The sequence below is a fragment of the Chionomys nivalis genome, chromosome 11 (assembly GCF_950005125.1).
Source record: "Chionomys nivalis chromosome 11, mChiNiv1.1, whole genome shotgun sequence".
NCBI classification, from domain to species: domain Eukaryota; kingdom Metazoa; phylum Chordata; class Mammalia; order Rodentia; family Cricetidae; genus Chionomys; species Chionomys nivalis.
This window is the reverse complement of record NC_080096.1, coordinates 38,277,617-38,301,163: the sequence shown is the minus strand read 5'-3', so window position 1 is coordinate 38,301,163 and position 23,547 is coordinate 38,277,617. Positions and strand designations below refer to the sequence as shown.

The window sequence follows — 23,547 nt, the reverse complement described above, 5'->3', positions numbered from 1 at the left end:
TTCAAATCCTGTAGCCAAGATGGAATATAGCTTGCCCATTTCTAGACAGTTACACCTACTTAGTTAGGAAGCTTTAAACCTATCCAGTTGCTACGCATGTGATTAGACAGTAGTAAATACAAAGCAATGAAAACTATTTCTCTAAGCTTTAAACTGATATATAAAGAAAATGATTCGGGATGAAGCCTGAAAATTATATAAAGGCTGACCCTAAGCTGACCTGCCTATTTTGCCTGACACACACACAGAAATACAGAACAAAAACCCACTTTGGTAAAGCAAAGCAAAGCAAAAAAAATTGGGGGGGGGGGAGAGATTTCTCAAAAAAATATACATAAACTTAAAAGTAGTTTATACTTACGTGTAATTTTTTTTTAAAAAAAGATTAGATGTTCTGGGAAACACATAACTAGTCTGAACTTTAGGCCGTTCATGGCTATATTATAAAGTTTAACAATTTAGTAGACTCCAAAATTGATGTTTCTTAACAAGGAATGTGCAGAATGAAGTTAAAGAGAGGATGGCCCAAGAGCACCAGAGGCGGCAGTTTTTGTTTTTTTCAACCTAAGACTGCAACATGAAAGACAACTGAGAAAAGTTCATTTACTAACTCTGAGAAGCTAGGAAAAAAGTCTGACTATAATACTTGAGGACACAAATGTGTATAATTAGAAAATAAGGATTAAAAAAGAATGATCACTGAAAATATAGCGCAACTTCAGCTGTTTCCTCCAAATTTACTTTATAATTGGGTGGATATAAATTAATAAACAGAAATTAAGCAAGACATATGTAACAATTTAACAGAACCTGATAAATCTAATTTCAGTATTTTCCAAGTTCATTTTTAAGTCTTTCCATCATGGGGTTTGTCGGGAAATTAAGCAACATATGAATGCTTCAGCTGGATGTCAATTGACTACTTATGACACAATTTCTTCTATGATGCAATTATGAAGAACCTTCAAGAAACTTCAATGTAAAAAAGTGTTAGTCAAATACTCAACACAATATAAAAGAATCATTTGATTTGTTAGGTGGAGAGCACTGCTGCTCATCATTTTTAACTACGGTATCACTGAGCTGAGGGAACAAATCACCTTGAGAACAGAAGGAGAAATAAACACATGCTAAATGGATAAACATTACATCTTTACTAGACCATCTCTACCTCTAACATTTCAGAAGTTTAGAGACTTAGAGTATTCTTACATTAACTGCAAGAAAAAGGAAAGAAGTTCCTTTGAGATCACAACTATGAAGTCATATGGTTATACAAATCCTGCTGCATTGGTGTGCGAAACACGAAACACATTTACTTTTCTCGTCAGTCACCTAGCAAGACTTAACAGACACCTTTCTAAGAAACAGACTGGATGTGTTTCTGTAACTTCAATAACCTCGGCACTACAGTAACAAGAGATGCAGTATCCTTTTGCTATGGTTCCAGACAGCCCGGAAAGAGGTCACAGGAAAGAGAATCAAAACTGGTAAGAGCTGAAACACTACTTCTTGTTAAGTTTCACCATGGTGCCACCTTCATTTTTACATAAGCATGGTGGCATAGTTCAAAGCTCAATAAATCAGAAATATTAATATTTAAATTTCAACTTGAATTTCAATTATTACCATATTAACAACCAAAACAATAAGATAAGACACACAAGGAAGGGGATATCAAATCCACTTTGCTTGCGTTGGTTTCCAGACACATCAGCTCATTTTTAATAGAAAAGGGATAGTGCATCTCAGTTTGCTTACAAGCTAGGAGATCACTTTGAATTCTGCATTTCCTAACTGCAAACAGAATATAGCACTTACAACAGGTTATAAATAAACTGGTTTTCAAGCATAGAGCCAGCCCCAACGATAATAATACACTATTTAAAAAGACCTAAGGCAATGAATTCCATTTCCAATGGAAAAAAAGAACTGTGCAAACAAGCTTAAAACTACTTTTTTTGTGCCAGTGTTATAAAATGTAGCTTTTAATAAAACCTTGACCCAAATGCCAGTAACTCTTCAGAAAAGAATTTGGGTGGAAGGGAGAACAAACTTATCTCATTTAGGAAAAATAACTATCTTTTTCCTAATCTTCAACACACACAATTTAAACATGTACAATTGCTGTTACACTTTACACAATTCCTATGTAGTGGAGCAAGAACAAGGTCTAATAACAATTATAAACACTGGGTCAAGGCTTTACATAAAAATATGATCCATCCTACTTTCCCCCGTAAGTTTCTAAAATATCACATACTTTCCTCAACATCTGCAGCCATCCAGGAATTTTTAGGAAACTTTTGTGCATGATCTTAATTCCTAATCCCTGGCTCTTTGGGCTCAGTGACAAAAGATCAAAACCACCAAAAGTGATGGTTCACTTGAAGTCAGACGAGAGACCCTGGCTCAATTAGTCTCATAGGATGAAAGCAGTGCTGCATCAACTGGCTCCATGCAGGAGGGGCACGTGAAGGATCTCATCAACCAGTCATCTATACAGTCCAGGTGATAGATGTGCATGCACGGCAGAAATCGAATTGGGTCCCCATAAACAAAGTCCATCATACAGATCACACACCTGTGGGGACAAGGAAGAAATCAGAAATTTTCATTAAGTAGCCTATTCCAGAATTTTTTTTACAAAGACAGGGTTAACCCAAATGCACACACACATATACAAGCAAAATACAAACCAAAATATAAATCTTTAAAAATTTTTAAAGCTACCCCGTTAACTCATTACCAAAGCATGCAAACTGAAATTTTCCTAACATGCACTGATCCATCAATATTCTTTTATTTTGATCTCTTGTTAATTTATAAGCCTTGAGAGCAACTAACTGAGCAAAGAGAACTACATTAAGGGTCAAACTCATTTTGTGCCTGAAAACAATTACATTAAAGGACACATCTACTGTGATGCTTTAGGTAGGAAATCAAGTCAACTCTTTCCTTGCACTGAGTTCAGGATAAACAGGAGTATATTCATTATATTAAATTCATCATATGTAAAAAGAGAATGACTGGGCCTGTGGTGGTGGTGCACCCTTATAATTCCAGTACTTTGAAGACAGAAGCAAGAATCTCTGTGAGTTTGGCCAGTCAGGGCTATATAGTAAAAGACTGACTGACTCAAAAACAAAGCAAAAACAGAATGACTAATTCTGGACTACTCACATTGATGCTCTAAGTTAAAACTGTCTCAACACTTTCAAGTCCACTGCACTTTTCTATTGTCTTAGAAGAAATCCAGTTCTACTCTAGAGTACTAGTTCAAAGCTAGTGCTCTAGGCAGATTTTGCTCTTAAGTACCGGTATTAATTAAATGGTGCTATATAGACAAACATTAACACAGTAAATTGGATGATCTCCGTTGATATTCCTCAAAATAGCTGTCCCTATTAAATCTTAAGACAGTGAAATTCCTCATTAGGCTTGAAAAAATTCCTTTCAGAAGTTATGAAAGAATTCTCTCCTACCACTGACACTGCTTAGTGGTGGACACCTAGGTCCAATCTCCAGTATCATCAAAAAGAAAAAAGCTACACAAATCTTCAAAATATAAATTTACTACTTACTCTCGGATCTTTTTTTCTGATCCGTCTCTTCCAGGGTCATAAACTCCTTTAGGCAGATGTTGTATAAGGCCTATTCTTTGAGCTATTCTAATTTGTTCCTCTTCAGTCAGTTGAGTTGCTAGCCGAGTCTGGCTAGGTGTTGGATGATAGACAGGAACGGGAACTTGTTCCTAAATATGAAAAGTGCAGGAAAAAATTATTTTAAAATTCATTTTCTGGGGTATATTAAATTACTTAGCTAAAGAAGGAAAATGGGCCCTGAGAAAAGTGGGAGGCTGGATAAATCATGCAACAATTTTGACTGTATCTCACTGACCTTAGACACTTCTACTCCATGACTGCAGAATAGCAATTCAAAATCAACAAAGATGTGTACTGGAGCCAGATATGGTTTCACACACCTTTAATCCCAACAGAGATTGAAGAAGCAAGGCCAGCCAGGGCTATACGTAAGACTTTGACAAAAAATATAGTGAAAGTAAATTTATAAAACCTGACAAGGGCTATGTCTATATTTGCTTCTGTTTCTTTTCATCTTTTTTGGTTTAATCCAAGGTTTCTCTACGTGGCTAACTTCACTTGCCTCTGCTGGGATTAAAGGTAAACTCTACCCTGTATAGGTTCTACTGCTCACTTTTGCCACCTCCTCCTACCTCAAAAAGTATAACCCTTAAATATTTACCAATAAATCATTTCCTATATACAAGGAAACAGCACAAAAAGATAATTATCAGTTTATAAAATCTAATCACACTAATTAGTAGAAACACTGGCCTTCAAAAGTCTGCATAAAGCATCAGTAGGGTAGTTTGTGAAAACAAACGGGCAGACTTGCTAGTACTCAATGGAAAGGCCCTTGGGTTCGTATCTCCACATAACCCTTTCTAAGAATACAAGAGAATACTTTGCATTCGGACTAACACAGTAATCTGCACCCCAGGCATATAATTCCAACTCAAACATCGCAAGACACATTACTGAAAATCTGCTGAGCAGTGAGTGGCACATCTTTAATCCCAGTATTCGGGAGGTAGAGGCAAGCAGATCTCATTGAGTTCCAGGCTAGCCTGGTCTACAAATGAGTTCCAGGACAACCAGGAATTCAGAGAAACTAAAAAACAAAAACAAAACAAAATTGAAAATTTAAGGTACTCATATTTCTGTAATCTATATCATATAACATCAGAATTTTATAAAATGTTATAAAAAATTAATGTCTTAGACTAAGGAGCAATAAAGGAAAAAGAAAACTATATGCAAATTGCAATCAGCATTTCTTTTCCAAGTGACAATACTTAGCTTACTGCTTTAGATTTAACTTGGGTCCAAAAACAAACTATATTTCTGTTTTTTTCTATAACCTTCTCAACTGAGAATTTCCAAATTATTATTTAAGACCTCTGAACCTTAGGTCTTCCTCTCCCCCACCTTTTAAAAAATGTTATAGCGGCAAGTGGTGAGGTACCTACACATAATCCTAGCACAGGGGAAGTAGAGCCAAGATTTCTTCCAATTTAAGACCAAGTTAGCCCGGGTACACAGTGTGACCTAACTCAAGTAAATAAAGATAAACAAGAGGTAAAGAAAGCACAAATAATACAGAACTCAGTATCTAGGCCACTCTATGATGACCTCGTTTAGTCACTCAAGGTGGCTAGCTCATCTCTGATTCCTCTTCCTCCTTTCCCTTTATTCTGATTTTTTTCCTTTACTTATATTTCTGTATTTAGTGTTTGTGTTTGAGGTCAGAGAACAAATTGAGTGAGTTGGGCTTCTTCTTCCAATATGTGGGTTCAGGGGATTGAACTCAGCCATCTCATGCCCAACTCCCCCATTTTTGAGACAAGGTCTTGCATATGTAAGCCCAGGCTGGCCTATTGTTTTAGCTTCCCAAGCAATGTATTAGAGTCTTATCCAACCATCATTGATAGGATAGCACATTTGTTCTACAAACACAAATTGAGATAATGATATTCACAACTGGAGAAGCAAATACATTTCAAAACGATATTTTCCTTAAGGCTTTACTTGGTTTCTCACATGAATCCGCATTGTAGGAGGGGTTTGAAAAGTATTTGCCCTCAAGAGATAATTTTAAATTAAAATGTTCCTCCAGTTTGTGAGTTCAAGGCCAGCCTTGTCTACAGTGTGAGTTCCAGAGTTCCAGGACAGTCAACACTGTACAAAGAAACATTGTCATGAAAAACAAACATGCAGCAGTATAGTAGAAAACAATATAAAATGAACAGGAAGTAGTAAAATATGGTGATTAAATATGCTCACACAGGGCAAAGGAAAATGGTTGGGTTAGATACCCACCTCCTCCTCCTCAAAAAACATAAAGAAGTTCTGGCACACTAAAAAAAATTTATATAACATTTGTTGTTGTGCTGGAGATCAAATGCAGAAAGAAACAAATGAAAATGTAAAATGTGGTTTTAATTCTAGCACTTGGGAGGCAGAGGGGTCTGAGTTTGAGGCCACAGTATATTCCAGAACAGCCAGGCCTACACAGAGAGACCCCGTGTCAAGCCTTGTCTACATTCCCACCCCTCAAGAAAGAAAATGTGTCTGCACTATCAATCAGGATTCAATTCCAGCATGGTAGTAGATTATACCTGGAGCCCCAGCAATTCAGATGGAGGCAAGAGAATCAGAAGTTCAAGGTCATCCTTGGCATAGCAAGTGAGACTCTCAAGTTAGAGAACAATACAATTTCTGAAACTAACACAATGCAATGGGGACATGCCTAAATAATATCCAAGTCTGGAAATAGTACAAGTCTGGCTTGTGGTGAAGGAAAAATAAAGTCACTACTAAAGAATGCAGTCTGTCACCAACAGCTGTATATTTCAGCCAGTAGGAAATGAGAGCTCACTCTTGATTTTTCTCCTTACACGCTGCTGTTGGCACCACCTCCTCTCCAGCTGCAGTCTCTTACTGGGAATGTTTTCTCTAAATTTTGTCAGACTTACACTTAAGGCCATAAAAAGGAAGATTTGGAATAGTTGGTCTCGGCGTATGTTTTAAGTTCAGATGATTCATTAATTTTGACCATAAAAGGGTGAGGGACAACCCCCAAAAAGCAAATTACATTTATATGTAGTTTCCCAATGATACATACATGGAGAAATAAAAGCCCGCAGATCTATGATACTGAAACATAACATTTAATGGTATAAGCCAAAATGGCCTGCATATTTGAAAAAGAGTACTCCAACAAAGGAGGCAGGCTGGTATTTTTTGTTTAAGGCAGATCGCATGTAGCCTAGACTATTGTTTAGTAGCCAGGGATGAACTTCTGATTCTCCTGATTCTATATTCTGGGTTGTTGAAATTAGCTATATGCTACACCTATAAAATTATGATTATAGTGTCCAACACATTCTCACATCCCAATCTTCACTTAGGTTAAGCAAACAAGAACTCTAACAACTCAACTCTAACCTCAGTCCTGTTTTTTATTAAATTTAAGGGGCTAGAGAGATGGCTCAACAGTTAACACTCTTGAGTACATGCAAAGGATTCAAGTTCAGTTCCCAACATCCATTTGGGGGAGCTCACAACTGCCTGCAACTCCAGAGGCTATGATGCTCTCTTCTTGACCTCTGTGGGTACTTGTACTCTGTGTACATATCCACACAGATATGGATTATTAAGAAATAAACTGTAGTCATGCATGATGGTGTATGTCTTTTTCCAGTGCTTGGGAAGCAGACCCAGACAGATCTGTGACTTTAAGAGTTTAAGAGTTTACATAGTGAGTTCTAGAGCAAAGATACACAACAAGATCCTGTTGAAATTAATTTCAGAGCTAAAGAGATGGCTCAACAGCTAAAGGAACTTGTCACTAAGCCTGTCAAACCCAGTCAGAGTACCCAGGAACCATTTGGTAAAGGAGAGGACTTACTTCTAAACGCTGTTCACACATTGGCCATAGCACACTACTCCCCTCCCCGCCATCTTCCATTCCCCTCCACACAAAAGAAAATGTGTACTTAGGCATCTTTCTTTCCCCTAGATAAAATACTATTTTGTAGGCTTTCATATTTATAAAATTATGCAATTATTAGTCAATTTTAGAGAAATTTGTCCCCTTTAACAGAAATTCTGCATTTATTACCTGTCTATAGATTTGCCTATTTTAAGCATTTCCTGGGGACAGAATTGTACATTGTATGACCTGTTGCCTGGTGTAGTGGCTCAAGCCTTCTATTCCAGTAGCCTGAGGCAATGGATTGAGTTCATGGCCTGCCAGAACATAGTGAATCCTATGCTAACTTGAGCTACAGTATGAGATACTGTCTCAAAGGGGCAGGGGTAACAACCATTTTTTGTGTTTATTATTTCACTCAGAATGCTTTCAACAACTCCTACTCTCCAGGGTGTTTTGTTTTGTTTTTTGTTTTGCTATTCTACCCTCTGAATATACCAGAATTTGGGTTGTTTTGATTTAGATGCTATCATAAAGTCACACTATTACAGAAATTCACTTAACATTTCTCTGGTACATACTCAGGAGTGAAACTCTCCACAAGCTTTTGAACAACTGCCAATTTCCAAAGCACCAGTACCACTTTGAATTTACACCAGGAATGAATGGCTGATAGTCCCAATTTTCTCCTCCTCATCACCAAAACTGTCATCTTATTTTAACCACTCCAGTAGGTATGGAATGGTAGCTGACTGTGAGTAATGTTAATCATCTTTTGGTTTGCTGGCTTCTTTTTTTAAAATTAGGTCCATGTGTTTTATAGGACAAATACCACCGTCTAGAGAAATGACATTTTCTTGCATACATTTTCTTGTCTTCTATAGATCTTTTCACCTACTGTTCTTTTGTAGTATGTTGTGGGAAATTTGTCTGTGTTAGCACTCCAATACTGCTAATGGAGTTGGACCTTGGTTTGGAAGGCAGAGTACACATTCAGCTGGCAGAGCTGACTAGAGTTTTCTGGTGGACTCAGAGGAAGCTAGAGGGACACAAAGGAGGAATAAGGAGTAGACGATGAAGGAGAAGACGAGGCTTTTCGAACCCGGAAGGTGGAGAAGAAAGCACGTGATTGTTTCTCCATCGCTCTGTGGATCTCTCAGGTTTATTCCCTATCCCTAATATTTAACTCCTGGGTTTTATTTTTTTAATAAAACAGTAAAAGTCACTTAGTAGTACATTTCCTTTTACTTTTGCTGAAAGTGCCAGGTATCTTACCCAGGGCATTGAACATGCCAAGCAAGTGTTCTCCCACTGAGCTATACCTCCAGCTGGCAAGGCACAAGTTTTTAATTTTAATGAGACAAACTTATTTTTTGGTCACTTGAACTTTTGGCATCAGATCTAAGGAAATTTTGTCTAACCCAAGGCTGTGAGGATATTTTCTGATTTACACTGTTTTGTTTTTAGTTTGGTTTTGATTTTCTGTAGCCCAGTCTGTATGGGAATTCACATTAACAACCCCTCCCCCCGCATATACTCAACACCAATATTGCACAGCTTAGAATGCAGCCCATTTAGGTACATGAGGCATTAATTTTTATATGATAGAGAAAAGGAAAGTTTTATTTTATGTTGACATATACATATTGAAAAATTGGTTTTTTTTTTGTTTTTTTTTGTTTTTGGGTGGGGAGACATGCTAACACGAAAGAAAGAATTCTCACCAAGCCTCACCCCTTGACAAAGAATTATATGCAACTTGTGACAACTGATAAGGATGTCTTCAACAAGGACCCTAATTGGTTATCCAACTCCAAACGGTCTGCCCTAAAATCATTTACATATACATATATATATACACACACACGTATATATACATGCAACACTGAACAGAAGACTCTGAGGGTTTGTATTTACATGTCTGTATTATATGTAGAATATATGTAACAAAAATAAAGAGGCTATGAATTTGAGATGGAGCAGGAGGGAGACATGGGAGGAACTGGAAGGATGATATATTTTAATTAAATCATTTTAAAAACTTACTAAAATGATAACATTTCCTGAACCCCAGTGAAATATTTTAGTTTAAGGTTTAAAGAAACAGGGATCTAGTATACTCACCTAAAACCCTGAGTTTCTCAAGGTCACTTAAAATTAGACTAACTAGCTAGATTGTTTTTATACTTTCTATTCAGATGTACAATCTACACAGGTGGTTCCTGTTTTATCATACACAATGGAAATGCATTGGATTTCAATGCTGAGACTGTACTAAACAGTGTACTGCAGGTACTTTCTGTTACACAATTCCATTTTACCATGTCAATTTCTGTAAGTCCTCAAGTGAAAAATTGGATTTTGACTTTCTTTTGGAGTTTTCCTCAGGGGCATGAGGGTACAGCTCAGTGGTAAAGCTCCAAATAGTAAGTTCCAGAATAGCCTGGGTTGGTGAGATCATGTCAAACAATGCAAAACTCTTTAGAAAATTACAAGAGCAGTTCAAATGACCTAGGGTTAGTCAAAACTAAAAGCTCAAATGATGAAATAAGTTGGTCATGGCTAAAATTAAAAACCTGTATTTTCAGAGGCATATAGTTCAGTCAGTAGCAGGGTTCCTGGCCAACACGCTGAAAGAAAGGTTTGGAATCCAGTCCCCCTGTCAAAATCATCTCATCCTGTTCTGAGAACAAATGTAGGTAAGACTAAAGCTCACAGAACTTTGGAATGCAAATGTAAAGCTGTTTACAGCAAAGACATCTGCCCATTTTCCATTTAAGTATTTTTGTTTTGTTTCTGATTCGAGACAGTTTATCATGTAGTCCAGAGTAGTAGCACAGGTTGGCTGAGTTGGCCTCTCCTGCCTACCTATCCAGTTCTAGATTACACATGGTGTAACCACAAACTGGTGGTTATTGTCAAATGGAAACTGTTTGCACGATTCTTAAAATGCTCAATGGCAAAGATGGGAAACATTCTACCATCTTTACTACCACCAGTTTTACCAGCATACACACACACCTTAATAAAATGATCTAAATGAACAAAAAATTTATCAATTTAATAGAATATTTCAAGGTTTTAAAAATTGTATCCCTGGTTTGTGGAACAACATAGGAAAGAAACTTATAAAATGTTGAGCTCGTTAGGTGGTGTGTGCACTCACATGCATGTATACATACAAATGACAAAGTAGACTTAGACATATGGTTATTATTAGTTTTCCCCCTTTTATTAATTTTTTTGGAGACAGGATCTCTCTAAATAGTCCTGGCTGTCCTGGAACTCATTATGTAAACGAGACTGGTTACAAAGAACTCATACAGATACACCTGTCTCTGCCTCTTCAGTGCTGGTATTAAAGGTGTGCCACCACATGTGGCTGTGGGTATTTTCAATTCATTAAAACAAATCGAATAGCCAGGCAGTTGTGGCTCACGCCTTTAATCCCAGCACTCAGGAGGCAGATGCAGGTGGACCTCTGTGAGTTCGAAGCTAGTGTGGTCAAAACTGTACAACTAAGTACAATTATCTTAAAGAGTTTTTAAAATATTTTTTAAAATTTTTAATTAAAAATATTTTTTGACAGGGTCTCTCTACACAGCCCTTGCTGTCCAGGAGTTCACTAAAAAAATCATCTGGCTCTGCCTCCCAAAGGCTGGGATTAAAAGTGTCACCATACCTAGTCTTTCTTAAACAACTTAAGCCTGAGTTTGAGCTCTAGAACACACATGGAGGAAAGAGAATACCTGCAAGTTACCTTGAACTCCACATGTGTACTGTGACATACCACTTCTCCCAATAAGTAAATAAATAAATGTAAAAAAGAATTTTATAAATCCAGTCACAGCTGGTGGAGTACACCTTTGATCCCAGCACTCAGGAGGCAGAGGCAGGTGGATCTCTGAGTTCGAGGTCAGCCTAGTCTACAGAGTAAGTTCCCAGACAGCCAGAAATTATTACAGAAAAACCCTGTATCAAAAAACAAAACAGCCGGGCGGTGGTGGCGCACGCCTTTAATCCCAGTACTCGAGAGGCAGAGGCAGGGAGATCTCTGTGAGTTCGAGGCCAGCCTGGTCTACAAGAGCTAGTTCCAGGACAGGCTCCAAAGCCACAGAGAAACCCTGTCTGGAAAAAACAAAACAAAACCAAAAAACAAAACCACAAAATCTAGTAATTCCCAAGAAAATTTTTACTTCAAATGTTTTAACAGAACAATGGCAGCTTAGCAGTACTGCTTGCCTGGCATTCACAAAGCCCTAGGATTCAATCCCATGTACCACAAACAACCAGCAAATGTTGGCCATATTTACAAGTGTGGTAAGAGCAGGAAAAGAATTATCTTTATGTTGTAGATCTTAATATACTCTCTCAGGCTTTCCTTTATCTTAGTATTACATGGAGAACAATTGCTATTGTTTTTATTAGCAAAATAAGATGTCCCAAATGCTTATAAATTATATAAATAAATATATATATATATTTATATTATATTTAAGTATGTGTGGTTAAGTGGTCAAAATAGTACCAGCATGCTTAGATGTGATGCTGGAGACAGAACCCAGAAGGCTTTGTGCTAGGTAAGCAGTCAATCTGAGCCACATCCCCATTTATGTGTTACTTTAACTGTACAAGATTCCATACCTCCCTGAACTCTAACTCATGTCTTCCTCCTATTGATAATTCTTCCAACTGTAAACTTATCTAACCAGAACATCTCAATTGTTTTTACTCACTTTTTTAGTAAGGCTCCATGTAAGGTTTCACAGGAAACCCTCATCAACTAAATGGCAAGTTCATGATTCATTACACTATCATACAGTAATAGACTTCAAAAGTCTGTATTAGGGACTAGAGATAAGGTAAGAGCACTTGTTGCTCTTGCAAAGGACCCAGGTTCTATTTCCGGCACCCACATGGTGGCTTAAACACTTGTAAACCCAGTTCCAGGGGATCAAACAAGTATGCATTTGATGTACACATATGAATGCAGGCAATACATTCATACAGAGTAAAATTATTTTTAAAAAAACCTAAAAGCCCATAAACTAGTACTAATAATTTCATACTAGTTTTATCTCCTGAACCAGCTAGTTCCTTGAAAGTAAGGGACTCATCACTTCTCCTTTCTCCTTGGCGTATAACACATATTGAAAGAGGATACAGGAAGCCTCAGTGGATAAGAAAGCATGATGACCTAAGTTTGATCCCTAAGACCCACATACGAGAGAACTCCTAAACCACATAAATAAATTTGAAGACTGATTTTTGAATATTTAGAAATTTAAAGAATTTCTACTGAGTCGGGCGGTGGTGGCGCACGCCTTTAATCCCAGCACTCGGGAGGCAGAGGCAGGCGGATCTCTGTGAGTTCGAGGCCAGCCTGGTCTACAAGAGCTAGTTCCAGGACGGGCACCAAAGCTACAGAGAAACCCTGTCTCGAAAAAAACAAACAAAAAAAAAAAAAAAAAGAATTTCTACTGAGAAATATATTTGGATTTCCACACTTTCAGACTCTTTACTGTATGCTTTCTAGTTAATAACAAGAAAATGACTTATCTAGCTCCTGAGAGCACACATCAGGCTGGTTATTTAATTAAAAGATATGCTTATAAGACTGGAGCTATGGCACAGCATTTAAGAGCACACACACACACACACACACACACACACACACACACACACACTGCTTTCAGAAGACAAGTAAGAGTTAGGTTCCTGGAACCTATCTATATAGGGCAGCTCACAGCTGACTAACTCCAGCTGTAAAGGATCTGATCTCAAATTTTTAAATAACATTTTTTCTTTTTTCTTTTTTTAAATATTTATTTATTATGTATACAATATTCTGTCTGTATGCCATTTACAGATGGTTGTGAGCCACCATGTGGTTGCTGGGAATTGAACTCTGGACCTTTGGAAGAGTAGGCAATGCTCTTAACCTCTGAGCCATTTCTCCAGCCCAGGATCTGATCTCTTCTAGAGTCCATGGGCACCAACACACACACACACACACACACACACACACACACACAAATAAAAAGAAAAATTAATCTAAAAATCCTGTACTTGCAACCCAACATTAAATATGATAAACAAGCATCTAGATTTTTATAGCACAATTTTCCCATTTTGTTTTAAAATACATGAGATTTACCACTTTAATAACTTAAGTTTATAGCTCAGTACTATTTACATATAATCATTACCCATATCTACCTCTAAAACTCAATTGTCTATCTACTAAACCAAGCAATCCGCATGTTCAACCTGTATCCCATGGTCATATTTCATAGGATAGCTATATGGGTCTAACACATTTCCAGATGGCATCATAATGTCAAAACACCTACTAGTAACTTGTTTACTTGATAATTTATTTGAATACAGATTTGTACAACACAAAGGACAGAGTACTTTCTCTGAATTTGTCAATGGACTAGACATTGTTGATGTATTTATTGCCGGTACATTATACAATTATTGTACTTATTGTATATAGTTTCTTATATTAGTTATAGCTGTTTTTATTTTATTTTAGACAAAAAGAGAGAGGCAGAGGAATCTGTTAGTTAAGGTCACCCTGGGCTACACAAGATTGAATCTGTCTAAAAGAGAAACAGCTTACACAAAGGTGATTCCAGCACTGGGGATCCCACACCTTTAATCCCAGCACTAGGGAGGTAGAGACAGGAGTGTTATGGTTGGGTAAAGAGAGGACTATAAGGCAGGAAGAGACAGGAGCTCAGTGCAGTCTGAGGTTTGGTGGAGACAGTTGCAATCTGAGGATGACAAGTCTGAGGAGACAATCTGAGGACAGGATGACTCCTTTGGTCTGAGCATTGGTAGAGGTAAAAGAACTCTCTAGTGGCTGGCCACTTTGCTTCTCTTATCTTCAGCATTAACCCTTATATTAGACTCTGGGTTTTTATTATTAATACCAAATAGAATTTGTGCTACATAGAATAGAAGCCTATCATTTTTAACCATGGTTCTGAAGGCAAAACTTGGAAGACACATACTCAAAACAGCAAAATATGTACCATTTCTTCCTAGGGACAGGGGTGCGTTCATACATGCACTATGTGTGTTTGTGTGTTGCACACCTTTAATCCCAGCAGTTGGAAAACAGTCAGATAGCTCTTTGAGTTTAAGATCAGCCTGTCCTACATAGCAAGTTCCTGGTCATCCAGGCCCACATAGTGAGACTCTGTTTTCTGATTACATCTGTGAGTACCCTCCAATTACTATCCCCATTTCTGGAATTTACCTGGCTAAAATTTAGTGAAGACAAACAACAACAACAACAACAACAACAAAAAGTAACTAAAGAAATGGCACATGGTTTTTGGGGGGGGGTTGAAGAAAACATTCATAGTAGCCATCTGTAAAAATTTTTCCCATTTAGAAATAAAGCCCTGAAAAACAGAATCATGCTGGGTATGATGGAATATGCCTTTAACCCTAGCATTTGGGAGGTAGAAGTAGGAAGACAAGGAGTTGGAGGTCATTCCCAATTACATTTCAAGTTCAAGTCCAGCCTGAGCTACTTCAGACCCTGTCATGAATAAGCACAGAAATAAATCTACAATTTCTCAAATGCCTTTAATCTCAGCACTGGGAGGCAAGGTAAATCTTAATTTGAGGCCAGCCTGGTCTATAAAGCTAATTCCAATACAGCCAGGGTCATACAGAGAAACCTTGTCTCGAAAAACAAAAGAATCTGTCCTATAGCAAGTATTTTGTTTTATGAAATTGAGATCTAAAACCAAGTTTTATCTAAAAGTTAGAAAAATCAAGTTCAGCCGGGCGGTGGTGGCGCACGCCTTTAATCCCAGCACTCGGGAGGCAGAGGCAGGCGGATCTCTGTGAGTTCGAGACCAGCCTGGTCTACAAGAGCTAGTTCCAGGACAGGCTCCAAAACCACAGAGAAACCCTGTCTCGAAAAACCAAAAAAAAAAAAAAAAATCAAGTTCAGATTTTTTTTATACCAAGTAACTCTCATCTCATTGCCCATCTTCTCATGTTACTCTATAATTGGTTCTAGAATTAAACTGTTGACACAGACTGGAACAGGCATCCTTAATAACATTTAATTCAAAGACTCAGTTCAAAGTCAGACACAAACCACAAAAATTTCAACCACTGTCACAAATAAAAGTCAGGGGTCTATGAGATGGCTTGCAGGTAATGACACTTGGGACCAACATATGCGCCTGAAGACCTCAGTTTGATCCTGGAATTCCCATGAAAATGGAAGACACCTGCAAAGTTATCCTCTGATTACCACACCTATGCCATAACACAAGTGCACTCGAAGTTGTGTGAGTAAGCATGTGCATGTGTGCACACATACAATTTTCATTAAACAAAACAAAATGGAGTAATGGTCAAAGTCTTTTTAATCCCAGCAGAGAGGTAGGTGGACTTCTGTACCTCAGCAGTCAGGCACACACACACACATACAAAATAAAACAACACAGAAGGCAAAACTGTTCAGTCTAGTTGGACTACAAGCTGTATAAGAGAAAATATAGGGCTACAAAGGCCTGAAAGGCACAGAGTTAAAACCACACAAAGAGTACTTAGAGATCAACATTAGTCAAAGAACCACTAAGGATTAATCCACAAAGGATCTGATCTGGGGCAAGGTAGAAGGGAAAGGGTAGAGAAGACACCAATTAAGCTATCTATTGTTGTAGGAATTAATGAGAATCTCAATTAAGTTGATGACAACACAGAAAAGGCATACTTCTATGCTAGCTAAATAGTCACTAGGTGTCAATATTTTGATTTATCTTTCAAACAAGGTCTGATGTCATGCAGGCTGGCCTTGAACTTCTGCCTCCACCTCCTGCACGTCTACAATATTTACTGTGCTGTACATCAATAAAAAGTTTAATATATCATCCTCATTTGAGGAAGTTAATCTGGAAACCAAAAATTACGAAATTACCCAACAGCTAAGCTGGGTATGGTAGCACACACCTTCTGGACTGCTATCTGCTCTACATAACCAGTTTCAGACAAGCAAGGGCAACTTAGAAAAATCGGTTTTATGTATGTGACCCACACACATGCAGAAAACCAGAGACTGGTATGGGTGGTGGCATGGAATATGGGTCTCCAGCAGGAGCAAGTGCTTTTAACTGCTGAGTCACCTCTCCAGTCCTGCTGGTCTAGATTTTTAAAGAGAAGTTATTTTTTGTAACTTAAGGACACACCTGAACTTTTCAAAAAAACAAAAAGTTAATTGTGCCTACATTTGTGTACCAAATGCATGCAGGAGACCATGAAGGCCAGAAAAGGGCATCGGATCCCCTGGAACTGATGTTTAAGGCAACTGTGACCCATATGGAAGTGCTGGTAACAAAATCCAGTTCCTCTGTGTAAGGGCTTTTAATCACTGAATCACCTACCCTTTAGACTAGGCCTTTTAACAAGATACTTTAAAGGAAGTCTTATTCAGGGCTGTGGGTTCAGTTCACCTCATGAGCGCCTGAATCTGGATCACCAACACCCACCCAAATATAGGCTGACTGGGCACAGCAAGGCACATTACATGTGCTGGGAAGGCAGGGATCCTTGGAGCTCTTAAGACAGTGAGCTCAGCCAAGTGAGCTCAGCCAAACTGATGAGGTCCTGGTTCAGAGAGAGTATCTCAAAAGGTAAGGTGGAGTTAGGCATGGTGGCACCCAGAGTCTTTAATCCTAGCACTAGGAGGCAGAGGCAGGGGTATCTGTTAGTTCAAGGCCAGTCTATAGTCTACAAAATGAGTTTCAGAATGGCCAGGGCTACACACAGAAACCCCATTTCACAAACAAAAAGACCCTGCTTCAAAAACACAAAAAACAAAAAATCAGAGCACCTCTGGCCTCCATGTATATTCGCACATGCAAATGACCATATACATAACACACAGAGAAGCATTATTCAATCATAATTTAAAATATGCAAAACACAAATGTTTTCCTGTTTGTGAAAGTAGCCCCCCCTCCCGCCATTTTACATGTAAGCACTAGAGTCAGAATTTGAAAACAGGTCCATGTGAGTCTAAAACGAAAAGGAAAGATGGCAAAGTGCTTGCGATAAGCAGGATGACCTGACTTTGGTCTCCAAAATCTATGTAAAAAAGCTGACTTTTGTAGAGCTGAGAAGCTGTAGATAGTGGGTCCCCTGGGCTCCCTAGCCAACCAACCTTGCAACAAACCAGTGAGATCTTATCTCAAAAAAATCTAGGCAACAGCATCTGAGCAATAACAGTTAAAGTTGGTTGTCATCTAGCCTCCATACACTTAAGATACTAGCACGTGGGAGGGTGAGGCCAAACTGACTGAAGTTCAAGACCAGTCAGAATTGCACACCCTGTTTCCCAAACAATCCATTTCAAACTAAAGATATTCCTTGATTTATAGTGGAGTTAACCCTGATAAAGCCACAGTAAGTCAAAAACATCCTTAGGTTAAAAATTCATTTAGTGTTATCTTCCCCTACCAACAACATAGCTTAGTAATATAGTACAGTTCAAAAGTATCCTTGTGATACCCTGGCTAAAGGAGAGCTGAAGACTGTTGCCTAGCATTAAAGAGTAACAAAGTAGGGTCTGGTGATGCAAGCTTGTAATCCCAGCACTTGGGAAGCTGCCTAAGGAAGTCAAGGTCAGCTAAGACTATATAGTTTATTCTGAGCAAGCTTGGACTACATATAAAGACCTTGTCTCAGAACAAACAAAAATCAAAAATCTCCTCTATACTAGTATAGGAAAAAAACAATTCAAAGTATAGACTATCATGTATTACTTTTAATACACCATGAATCTGTTGAGATGAACCAACAAGTCAGGATAATCTATAAATACTGTAAAATTGAGACACATCAATCTACATATATTCACTCACTAAGCTCCTGAACAGAATGTAATCCTTAACACACTCTGGATAGAGATTTCAAGCATTCTCCCATAAAATGCATACTTTATTGTGGCAGCCAATAATTATGTAAGGCAAAAAAAAAGTGAAATTATTTTAATCAATAACTTTTAAACCAATTCTTATATTTACTATTAATGGCATTTGGCTTTTTAGGTATGCTTATTTTTTCCTGGAAACAAAAATCTCAGATGGGGCTGGAGAGATGGCTCAGCGGTTAAGAGCATTGCCTGTTCTTCCAAAGGTCCTGAGTTCAATTCCCAGCAACCACATGGTGACTCACAACCATCTGTAATGAGATCTGGTGGCCTCTTCTGCCCTGCAGGCATGCATGTAGACAGAATACTGTATATATAATAAATAGATATTAAAAAAACAAACAAACCTCAGACAACCTAGGCTGACCCTGAACTCCTAATCTTTTGAGATTACAGGTGTTACAGGCTTGCGTTTGATTATCAGGAGTTTAAAGGTCATCCTTGGCTACAGTCAGTTGTGAGCCAGCCTAGGCTACATGAGACCCTGCCTTTTAAAGTTTCAGGAATGCAGTACAGTGTTAGCCTAGCATGTCTAAGACCCTGTGTTTGATCTCCAGTGCAGTCCCTCATGCAAAATTTCCCTCACTACCAAAAACAAAAAATAAAAACTTGAAGGTGGTCAGGGAATCAGTCATGCATTCACGTGAAACCTAGGGAATTATCCAGTCAGAGAACAAACAGGACAAAGGTCTGAGACCTAGACTATCTTAGTACAGTACAGCCAGGGGAAGAGCTGGACTAGGACTTAGGGAATTTTTCTAGAATCAAACATGGACCCATTAAAGAGTTTAGTAGACTACCGTGGTCCCATCACCCTAGCTGCTAGGTTGAGAACACGGTACAGAGAAGAGGGTGAAACCAGAACTAGATAGGTTACAGAACCTGGTATGATGCTCACCCCTGCAATCACTCAGGAGGCTGAGTCAGGAGCTTAAGTCTCAGAGAGACACCCTGTCACAAAATACAAGAGAAATAAAAATACAAAATGAAATCAGCAACAAAAAAAGTTGAGAAACAAACACCCAAGAAACAAGGGCTCCATGCAAATGCTTGGCCATAATGGTGCACAATTTGTTTTATTGTGAACTATGCTTCGTTTGTTTGGTGCACATATAAAACCCAGGGTCTCACATACTAAGCACATTTCTACTACTAAGCTACATATGCAACCCAGGATGTCAAGCTCAAATAAAGTCTGTCAGTTACTGTTAGTAGAAATTGCTGAACCTTGACATACCTGTATACTGTACAACCTTAATACAAAAACTATGTTTTAAGTACTTGTCACAGGAGAACAAACACATGCTCTTTTAATGTTATAATCCGGTATTTCCCACTTAAAGACCTATTGCAACTGAGTCTATCCTATGTTCTTTCCTTTCTTTCTTTCTTCCTTTTTTTTTTTTGAGAGACAAGGTCCCACTATTTATCCCTGGCTGGCCTGGAACTTGATAGTCAATCAGGTTGGCCTGGAAGTCAAGATCCACCACTTCTGCCCCAGCTCTGACTCCCTGCTACTGGAATTTAAAGGTGTATGCCACCATGGCTAGTCTGAGTCTATTCTGCAAAAAAGTTAACATCACTGTAGCTATTATGTTAATAATATACTAATTCTTATAAAAAGTCCAGATATAAATAATTTACTTTGGACTGCTACTTTCCCAAATCATGTAAAAACAAGTATTAGTAAGACTTCAAGGGGACATTATTTCTACAGCTTTATTTTAAAAGAATTTTAACCTAGAGAAAGGGTCTCATTCTTTAGCCCAGACCAGCATAGAATGCACCATGTATTGCGACCTCAAATAGAACTCACTATGTAGAACTGACTGTCAGCAATCCTCCCGCCTCAGCCCTCCTTCCAAGTACTAGGATGACAGGCATGAGCTACCATGTCAGACTAAAAATTTTTTTATGTTCTCATCTTTTAAGGTAACCATTTTCTTTCGATTCATATTAACTTTGCATATCAGTATCTGCTGGGTCATTCACTTCAGGAAAAAGGCAACCACAATAATTTCCACTGTCAAAAATAACACATTCCAAAAAAAAAAAGGTACTGTTTTTGTCCCTTTGGAAAGGACAAAAATATAGTTCCCATAAACTCTAAAATTATGGTAGTGGTAACAGAGAAAGGAACAAGTCAGATTTCAATTTTCCTAGAAAGAAGCTAAGAAGTATAGACTTTGGGGGGGAAGTTTGATTATGACACCTAAATAAATATAGCTGTTGAGTAGCTATCGTAGAAGGAGAAACAACAAGTTATGGACAGATACGTGAAAGAGAGGTCTGGTGGTTATAGGCCTGTAATTCCAGCAACTCTGGAGGCTGAGGCAGTAGGACAAAGTTCAAGACCTGTCTGGGTGACTCTGTGAGACACTGACAATAAAACTTTTAAAAGGGGGCAGGGAGACTGGAGTCATGGCCCTGTAGTAGTGCTTTGCTAGCATGTACAGGGCTCTCAGTTCAATTCCTGCTACTGATAAATAGAGTCTGCTCCTGGAGTAACTTGAACAAGCTGGGAGAAACAGGGTACATAAACATAGTAAATACTGCATTTTTATGTGACAAATCGCATGAAACATTGAGAACGGAGCTTTTGTCCTTCATTTATCTCAGTTGGAGTACCTACAATGAATCAGATGCTGGGGTATAAAAAAGCACCTGGAAATGTCTCACATTCAGCTTATACAAGGGGAGGGGAACACATTATTTCAAGGATGAGACAACATTACCTAAACAAAGATACTAAATTATTATAGGCTCAGTATTGCTTCTATAAGTGTAGAAGGCTCAGGGGGACATATCCAGGAAATCTAGGGAGGAAGGGAGGGGAATGTCAGGACTTCAGATACTGAGCTGAGTCCTTAAAGAGGATTAGATGTTCACCTGAGCAACCTTGGGGAAAAGGATCCTAGCAGAAAGATCACCTGGTGTGAAGACAAAATTGTCAACAGCCTGGTTTGGTAAGCCTGAAATACAGAGGCTTCTGCGAGGCTACAATGAAGACAGGACTAACCAAAGAGCCCTAAAGGGGGTCAGGAAATCAGCATATATGATCCCTTTTTCCCCACATGATGAGAAACTGCTTTACACAGAATTGAGAAAAGAAAACACTAAACTAATGATGTCACCACAAAAAAAAACAAAGGCGACTACCCAGTTAGAAAACTGGCCTCTCTTCAGGAAAATACTAAAGAATTGCATTCAAGCCCACCTGGGAGTTTACTATCATCTAGAAAGACCCATTCAAGAGTCTTTATCAAAGAGAAGGCCTTAAGTAACAGATGGCGTTTTCCAAGTCATGCTGAAAGGTCTCTAATGTTCAAGATAATCAAGGTTTTATTAAGTCAACTTACTTAAAAGGTGTGTCACAGGGGTGGAGCAAAAGAGGAGGGGCTTAAAAATTACCACATATGTATACATAAACAAGTAACTCTTCATGAAGCGAAGGCTAAAATCCCCACTTGGAATTCTACCTCTCAAGTAGATGGTAAAAAGACGTCCTACCAGAACCAATTATCAAAGATAGATAGGGTGGGAGAGGGGAGGATTATACAGAAGACACAAATATAAAGGGGGGGGGGTGACAACCTACCCACAACCCATAATCCTGTCGGCAGTCTCTTGAGGAAATCACACAACTCAGACATAAAGGCAGGAAAACCATGTCATCCTTAACTCCAGAAGCTAACTACCAGACACCGGCCAAGGGGATACGATTACAGACGCGATTCCTGAACTCAAGGACAGAACACCGTCCCCAAACGGCGCCCAAGGGGAAGGCGAGACCGCTCGCTCTCGGCCCGAGGACTGGGCAGCAGACACCCTCAAGGCCAGCCCCGAAGGGGTCAGTGCCCCCCCTCCCAGGCTAGGCCGCGGAGGCCAAGGGCAGAGGGCCTGAGCCGCCTCCCCTCCCGCCGCGACACACACCCTCCCCTACCTGATATGGCGGCGGCGGCTCCTGATCTGGCTCCGTCCCCTCGCCAAAGCTAGCCCGGTCGGACTGAGACTCGTGAAGCAGGGAGATGTCATCCGAGGTCGGGGATTTGAGGCAGTTCCCCATCTTCCGGGGCTGGGGTGCGTGCGTGCGATCTGGGGGAGGAAGAAAGCTGGGACCCGGTCTCTCGCACACTCAGCGGCCAGCGAGCTCGGCGCCGCGGGGTCCGAGGCGGGCAGGCCCGGGGACTCAGGCGGCGGCTCCCCCGCGCCCCGGCGCCGCCGAGGGGCCGCTCATGCCAGCCCCCGGGGCAGGGGGCGCGAGGCTAGGCCGCGGGCTGCGCCGGGGTCGCGCCGGGAGCCTGAGGGGGGCGGGGGCGGGGAGACCGAGCGCTTCCCCCACCCCGCCCCCCGCGGGGCGGCGGCGGCCACGGGGCTGCTGGGCCTAATCCAGGTCAGGAGGGGGGGGCGCGGCCGTCGCGGCTGCCTCAGCTGCTGCCTCAGCTGCTGTTGCCCCTGCCGACGCTGGAGCCGCGGCCCGGGGCCTCATCCTACTCCGCCTTAGCGCGGCGGCGGCAGCCAGAACGAGGCCAGCCGGGCCTACGTCACGCCGCCGTGCGTGCTCCGGCCCCGCCCCGGGCTCCGCGCGCCCCGCCCCCAGCAGGGCCGTGAGTTTAAGGTCCTGACTGGGTACCTGCCCGCTCCTTTGGCATCCAGCCTGCGCCCCGCTCGCGGCCGGAGGTTGCTCCCTCACCTGCGCAGCGTCCTCAGAGACTCTTCCCCCTGCCTGCCAGGTGACGTTTCTATGCCCGCAGCTCAATGGATCAGGCAGGTAGCTGAGGTGTTTAAATAGCTTCTCCTGCCGGGCGGTGGAGGTGCACGCCTTTAATCCCAGCACCCGGCGGGCAGAGGCAGGCGGATCTCTGTGAGTTCTAAGGCCAGCTTGGTTTACAGAGCAAGTTTGAGGACTGACTCCATAGCTACTGAGAAACCCTGTCTCGAAAAAAATAGCTTCTCCTTTATCCTTTCAGAATAAAGTCCACACTCATTAATGACACACCCGACCTTTCCAATCTTTTATCCTCCCAGCATCACACAGCCAAGAGATTCTCCGATTGTTCCGT

At 40.1% G+C, this 23,547-nt stretch overlaps 1 protein-coding gene across 1 annotated transcript; it reads right to left on the bottom strand.

Moving 5' to 3' along the window:
• Window positions 1-725: 725 nt before the first annotated feature.
• Rnf11 (ring finger protein 11) lies at window positions 726-23,018 on the bottom strand. Its single transcript, XM_057785249.1, has 3 exons — window positions 22,428-23,018; window positions 3,585-3,754; window positions 726-2,584 (listed from the first exon to the last, which is right to left on the bottom strand). Exons 1-3 carry the CDS (start codon window positions 22,548-22,550, stop codon window positions 2,413-2,415), a joined length of 465 nt encoding a protein of 154 aa, XP_057641232.1. The 5' UTR covers window positions 22,551-23,018; the 3' UTR covers window positions 726-2,412.
• Window positions 23,019-23,547: the final 529 nt, after the last annotated feature.

Excerpts from the sequence above, each read along its gene's own strand:
- Rnf11 (XM_057785249.1), bottom strand. The coding sequence starts at position 22,550 with ATGGGGAACTGCCTCAAATCCCCGACCTCGGATGACATCTCCCTGCTT. Across the intron at positions 3,755-22,427 it reads AGCCGCCGCCGCCATATCAG|GAACAAGTTCCCGTTCCTGT; the intron begins GTAGGGGAGGGT and ends TTTCATATTTAG. Across the intron at positions 2,585-3,584 it reads TCAGAAAAAAAGATCCGAGA|GTGTGTGATCTGTATGATGG; the intron begins GTAAGTAGTAAA and ends TTGTCCCCACAG.